This window comes from Lepidothrix coronata, unplaced genomic scaffold, assembly GCF_001604755.1.
Source record: "Lepidothrix coronata isolate B3197 unplaced genomic scaffold, Lepidothrix_coronata-1.0 Scaffold75, whole genome shotgun sequence".
In the NCBI taxonomy this organism is placed as follows: Eukaryota; Metazoa; Chordata; class Aves; order Passeriformes; family Pipridae; genus Lepidothrix; species Lepidothrix coronata.
The window spans coordinates 3,369,965-3,376,760 of NW_016690255.1; the positions used below are offsets into that span (position 1 = coordinate 3,369,965).

Genomic DNA, 6,796 nt, shown 5'->3' on the forward strand with positions numbered 1-6,796 from the left:
ATGTGGATACACCTTTTGTTCTAGGAAAAATTAGTTTCCCTCAAACACTGACTCAGTATTCAACTTGGTGCCAAAAAGTTAGAGAAGTTGCATTGTTAGATTTTTCTGTAGGCTTAGCAGGACCAAACTTAATCCTTTAGAATTATAATAATATACAAGACTTTGTAAGCCCAAGACTCAGTAAGCCCAATTTCCAAAACTGCTGAGAATCTGTGGCTCCCATTGTCTTCAATTACAGTGAAGCACTTTTGAAAATAAAAAGTTGTATGCAAATAAGCAAAGATGAATGTTACCACCCATCCTTCTGGCACCAGTGTCATAATTACTCCTATGAAATGACTGATATGCAAGCAGAATGCCTAAGGGGGAATCAGCCAAGATTTTTGTCAAGCTAATCATAGCACTTGGGGTAGACTGTCAGCATTTTTTAAATGTCACAATTTGTGAATATTTTGTTCTGCATTAGGTTCCTCAAAGAGATCTGCAAAGTTTTTATGACTTTGGGAGTGCAGACTGAGACATTTGCATGGATATTTAACATTATTTACAATTTTGTGTAGATATTTATATGTATCTATTTTTTTCATAAATCATTTAGAGTGCCACTGTCAAATACCTACATTTGTAATCAAGTCTTTAAATTATTCTATTTACTTTATTATTGTACTTCTTGTATAAAGAACCTTATCAAATGATAACATGCAAAACATTTGGTGTCTTGCTGTTGTTGAAAAGTAACTATCTGTACACAGTGTGTTGTAATGTGGAGAGTATATTACTATGCAAAATCAATTTTTCAAATAGAGATACTAATATCATCCCTCAACATCAAATATTTATAATACAAGCAGGCACTATATAAAAGAAGTGAAACTTGTAGCACAGCTTTAAAAATCAAAGAGTTAGACAAGTTTTCACCTTCAAGCTAGGAAAGTGGTGAACTTGTAAGGGTACTTTTATGTCTCAATTTCAGAGTTGCTGAATTTTGAATGAAGTCTTGAATGAATTTTTTGAAAGAATTATCTCTGTGTTTAATCATTATCTCCTCTTCCACCTAAGCTTAACCACAGACAAAGATGGGAACTTAATTATGTGGGTTTTTTTCCTTTGTGTTCCTTTCTCTGTCCTGCAGTCATTGAGCTGGGAGATGTCGACTTGAACTGTCCTTCCAACTGTCAAATACATAATACCCATTTCTTCGGAACTGACAGACAGATAATAAGGAGAGGGCAAGCCTTCAGTTTTTATGCCCATTTCCAAAATCGGGAATGGGATGACTCCATGGACCAGGCTGTTTTCACCGTGGAGACAGGTAGTCACTCCCAAACACTTTGTAGTCTTTCATAGCTCTTAGCTGGTTTGTAATATTTCCCATAATCTTCAGTGACAACTATTATCTACTCATTCATCTTCCATGTGAAGAGACTGCCTTCCCCTAAACCAGGCAGTTCTTCTAATATGTAAAGTTTTCTCACTCTGCTACAGAAGTGACAAATGAAAAAGAAATCCACCCTTGGGAGCTTCGCCTTGCAAATGATGGCTAAGCAAATTACTAGCCTTTTACATGTACTTTGTTTAGTCTGATGGAAGTTGTTTTTATTTTCCTGAAAAGGCCTCAGACCCTGTGAATCAAATGAGACAAAACGCACCTTCCCAATGGGCAGATGTCTAGATCAAACCTGCTGGAGTGCTTCCTACAAAATTCATCAGCCAAAATGCATCAGTATCAGCGTGTTTCCTCCCTCTAATGTCTGCATTGGCCGTTATATTCTCAATATGCAAATCACATCTTGTGGTCACACATATCAGCGATGTCTTGGAGATTTTTATGTCCTTTTTAACCCTTGGTGTGCAGGTAAGGACTCTAGTGATTATCAGATAGTTTTAAGGAAATTGCTAGTGATGAGTAAAAATGTTGAACATATTTATTGTTTAGCTGGTAAGTAAAGCATGGAGTCACAGAAATAATAAGAAACAGGGAGGAATTTTGGTGGGGTTTTTTGTTTTGTTTTGTTTGTTTGTTTGGGGTTTTTTTGGGTTTTTTGTTTGTTTGTTTTTTGTTTTGCTTTTTTATTATTTTTTTTTTTCTTCCAAGTTCAAGATTGTCTCAAGCCAGTGTTTTTATTCGTTTTCTTAATGGTGGTAGGGGTGAGGTGGAATGTTTTCCTGCAATTTTTTACAATATCTTGACAGGATAAAAAGCACTGGGGACAAATTGAAATACAGGAAATTTTCTCTATTCATCAGGAAACACATTTTTACTGTGAGGGTGACTGAGCACTGGCACTGATTGCCCAGAGAAATTTTGGAGTCTCCATCCTTGGAGATATTCAAATGCTGTTTTCCTGGGAAACTGGCTGGAAGTTGGGCCAGATGACCTCCAGAAGTCCCTTCCAAACTCAACCATTTTGTAATTTTGTGAATTCTGTGTTATCAGCGTGAAATAACATAGCACAAATACAAATTAAATTCTGTAGATCTGGCTCTGGTAACAAGCAATTCTGGACTCTGTAGGACCTTTTCAAAATCATTACATGACAAATATTCACATTGTCTGTGCTGATTTAATCAAAATGAGCTACACAACTCTACATGTTCAGTGTTTGACTTGTAGAACAGCTTAGTGTGAAGATAAATTGCAAGCTCTTCCATTAGGGTGTACTGCAGCAGGGAGAGACTTAATAAAGATAGTATCTAGCTGTAAGTAGGAATGAATTATCTGTGAACGTTTAAAGAGCCCTCAACCTTGTACATGCTTAAAAGTAAAAATCAAAAATTGGTAGGAATAGAAAGAGGGATCCAATGAAGCAGAAGATACAGAAGTGCTAGAGACGCATGTTTTGTCTGAATTATAGCTCTGCATTTTTTCCAGATGACCCTGTATATATGGACAATCAGGCCCATAGAGAAGAATATGTTCTGAATGAGCATGGAATACTGTATGAAGGAGTTCACAAGCATATTACTTCTCGACCATGGCACTTTGGACAGGTACTTTTTGAAGACTTGTTCAGAAATAGATGTCATCCATATACTGATAAGTGATGGATTATCTGTATTTTTTCAGAAACATATACTATATTTGTAGTGAAAAGGTTTTTAGGATCAGTCCATCCTATGCATACATAAAACAAAATGTCTGAAAATCTCATTGTAGCCCAAGTAATTGGAAGGAAGTTTTCTGTAGTAAAATTAAGGAAACTGCAGAATGTTCAGGGAACAGGTGAAACAAATATTGTGCTTCTAAAGGAAAATTATTCAAGTGATCAAAAAATAAGTAAAAATGACGTATTTTTCCCTTTTGTTTTCCTTTGGGCAGATAGACAAAACCATTCAGACCACTAGGAGCTGTGCTTGACTTAAAAAAAAGAAAAACAACAGAAAAAAAAACAAAACAAAAAAAGAAATGAAAGGGCAGAAGGAGAGAGAGAGCAACTCATATAAGTAGAAAGACTGGATTATTGACAAGAAAGATAATTTATCAATGACATAATACTACGATGCCTATGTTAACCTCTCTTTTCTCAGTTTGAAGATGGGATACTGGATATCTGCTTGAAGATCTTAGATATGGGTGCAAGTTACCATCATGGCTCTGATCGTGACCACTGTTGGCGCAATGATCCTGTGCATGTTAGCATGGTGGTAAATCATATGGTAAGACCTCTAGTGGTGTGAGACCTTTGAATACATCAGGTCATGCTTCATTATATTATGGAAGGACAAACTGCACTGTAATCTGTGCTCAGATTCACAAGAAATATAAATTTGTGACACTAATCTCTGATGATTTTGAGGCATGCTTAGGATCTGAAGATGTAGTCAGCTCTTTGAAAAGATTGTTTTTCTTTTCTCTTTCTAGATAAGCAGCCATACCACTAACAGTATCATGAAGATTCCAGAAAACAATGATTACCTGAAAGGAACAAAGCCATTTTCCTGGAATGGAAGTATCCCTATTCTTCAGCAGTGGTACAATGGCAGATGCAGGCCTGTCAGATATGGGTACTGTGGGTCTCTTGCTTCAGTAATGTGCACAGGTATGATGTTTCAGTCTGCCCATATCTAGTTTAATCAAAACAGAGGAGAGAAAACAAGGATCAAAAACCTCTGACTCTAAAAACTACTTGAAGAATATTACTCCTAAGCATTTTACTGGGAAAATAAATCGAATATTTTTATCATGCTCCTAATATAGTGTTTATTATCCACCTATTGCTTTCCTATACAGGCTGAAGAACAAGAAAAGCAGTTCTGTCTTTTCTATGACCTTTATACTATGCAGTTATCAATACTGAAACTTTTATTAAAACACAGAGCAAATGTAGCATCTTGAATCATAGAATAGTTGGAGTTGAAAGAGACCTTTAAAGGTCATCTAGTCCAACTACCACCATGGAGCCAAAATTTATGCTTTGGGTGAAGTTTGAAAGATGAGAAAAACACTAAGTTATGAACAGGAAGAAGTTCTCTAACGATGTCTTCTCCAAAACACAAAAGCATCAGGCTATTTTCTACTTTTACTCCAAAGAATAATAGCGGATTAAACAGTACAGGCAAAAGATTTGAATTCCAAAATTATACCATTTATTTACTGAACCAGCTTGTACATTGAAGACAGATAAATTGAAATCCCATAGATTTGTACCACATTGTTTACAAGAAAAAAATGGTGTTCTGTTAATGCAGAATCAGGTTAATGATTTCTGAACTTAAAACAGATCTGGTTTGGGTTTTGTTTGGGCTTTTTGTTTGTTTGTTTTGTTTTGTTTGTTTGTTTGTTTTGTTTTGGGTTTTTTTTGGTTGGTTGTTTTTTTTTTAAGTTGGAAGAGTAACAAGCCGTTTCTTTTTGCTAGGCTTTTTTCAGACTACTTTGCAAGAACTAAAAACAAGTTTTGAAGACAGAATCACTGCATCCTAAATGCTGCCCCTAATCCATTCTGTTTCTATAATTGCAAAGTAGGATATACAATAATTATTTATAAAATGAGTGAAGGATTTGCCTAACTAATTGTGATTTATAATGACTCAATCATATTTTTTTTCTTTCAGTGATGAGGTGTTTGGGAATTCCAAGCCGTGTTGTAACGAATTTCTGTTTTCCATGCTCAACTGAGAATCCCCTTGGTATCAATGAGATTTTTGACTGTACTGGCAAAAACCTGTGTGGCAAAGACAAGCTATGGTAAATAAGAAAAATATAAAGCTCTTTTGCTCTTTTAAAAAAATTTAATGATAGAAAAACTGGTATATCTAGCAGATCAACATATCTCTTTGGTTTCTCTCTTTCTCTGGTGTAGTAAGGCTGTTCAGCTTTCTAATAATACATTTCAAAAACTTGAAATTACTAAAGACGCAGTCCACTTAATGTATATTTTCAGAAAAGAAAAAAGCAAAGCTTCTTGTGAGAATCCATGCTGGCTGTTTATTCTCAGCTGAAATATAATATCAAACTTAGTAGCTGTAAAAGTATGAGGTAGATCATGGGAAATTTTTTTTGTGTCCAAATCTCATCTGTGAGACCTTTTAATGAATTTTCTGCCATATCATATGTCAAAAAGATGAGGTCAAACTGAAATATTAGGGTAATGAGGATCCGATTTTAGCATAAAATACTTAAGGGTTTATATTTTGTTAAGCTATTAAAAATATAACTAAGTATATGATTTTAATCTAAAGAGTCAGGAGGAAAGCGTTAGGAAAAGAAACTGTTTAAACAAAAGAACTGTGTTGGTATGTTATCAACTAAAAGAAGCACATTTTACAGTCAGGTCTGTGGGGTTCTGAAGCAAATTTCCAGTCTGAGCAAACAAAACCACTCCTATCCCCAAACATCATTAACAGTGTTAAGACATAGAAAGACTTCTGTTGATTAAAATATTATTTCTGGTATGGTTCTTCTCTATTGTAAGGCATTAAACATGATAATCCAAGAAATGTCTTCCTTCATCCTACAGGCGATATCACTGCTGGAATGAATCTTGGATGGCTCGCAGAGACATAAATCAATGTTGTGGTGATTGGCAGTGTCTAGATCCAACCCCCTTGGAAACTGGCAGAGGTGACTGTTTACCATAGTTGTTATCGTTTTCCTCATGTTATGTCGTTGAGTTTCTCTACTCAGGTTACAATGTGTTATAACACTTTTGTTCTGTGGCTTAGGTTCAGCTTGCAGTGGTCCTACGTGGGTTCGAAGCATCAGGGAAGGGGAACTGGACTTGGATTATGATGGTCATCATATGTTTTCTCGAGTAAATTCGAACTATGTTGGCTGGCTTTCCCAAAACAATGGCAAAAGAACAAAATTTTTCTGTGACACTTGGCCATGTGGACAGCGTCTAATCACCAAGAGTATTGGCAGTGAGCAATTTGAAGATATCACTGGAGCTTACAAGTATGAACTAGGTATGATGAAAGTATATTAAATGGGTTAGAGGGAATTTTATATGCTAATCATATAAAAATATCAATGTAATTTCTCCTGTGTTAAAATGTGTAGAATAATCTGAAATTGTCTTTTTTTCTTTTTTTGAGAAGGAGGAAGGTTCTTTTCTGTTCAAAGATCTTGATTCTTAAACTTAAATGTGTTTAGATGATTCAAAGCACATAGTAATTAGATGCATTTAGGATATTATAGGATAGGGTAGGATAGGATAGGATGTTTCAGTTGGAAGGACCTACAGCGATCATCTCATCCAACTGCCTCACACTTCAGGACTGACTAAAAATTAAAACATACTATTAAGGGCATTGTCTATATGCCTCTTTTTAAGGTGCTGACAATCATGGGACACAA

At 35.4% G+C, this 6,796-nt stretch overlaps 1 protein-coding gene across 1 annotated transcript; it reads left to right on the top strand.

The window, feature by feature from the left end:
- Positions 1 to 1,734: 1,734 nt before the first annotated feature.
- LOC108499520 (protein-glutamine gamma-glutamyltransferase 5-like) lies at positions 1,735 to 6,425 on the top strand. The gene is made up of 7 exons (XM_017819425.1): positions 1,735 to 1,855; positions 2,899 to 2,991; positions 3,529 to 3,657; positions 3,863 to 4,040; positions 5,053 to 5,185; positions 5,958 to 6,061; positions 6,163 to 6,425. The coding sequence occupies exons 1-7, from the start codon at positions 1,748 to 1,750 to the stop codon at positions 6,423 to 6,425; spliced, it is 1,008 nt and encodes a 335-aa protein (XP_017674914.1). The 5' UTR covers positions 1,735 to 1,747.
- The last annotated feature ends 371 nt before the right edge of the window (positions 6,426 to 6,796 follow it).

What these genes read in the sequence shown, in the direction of transcription:
- LOC108499520 (XM_017819425.1), top strand. Translation starts at nt 1,748, where the DNA reads ATGTCTGCATTGGCCGTTATATTCTCAATATGCAAATCACATCTTGTG. An exon ending in TTTTAACCCTTGGTGTGCAG is followed by an intron (nt 1,856 to 2,898) that starts GTAAGGACTCTA and finishes ATGGACAATCAG; the next exon opens with GCCCATAGAGAAGAATATGT. An exon ending in TGCTTCAGTAATGTGCACAG is followed by an intron (nt 4,041 to 5,052) that starts GTATGATGTTTC and finishes TTTTTCTTTCAG; the next exon opens with TGATGAGGTGTTTGGGAATT.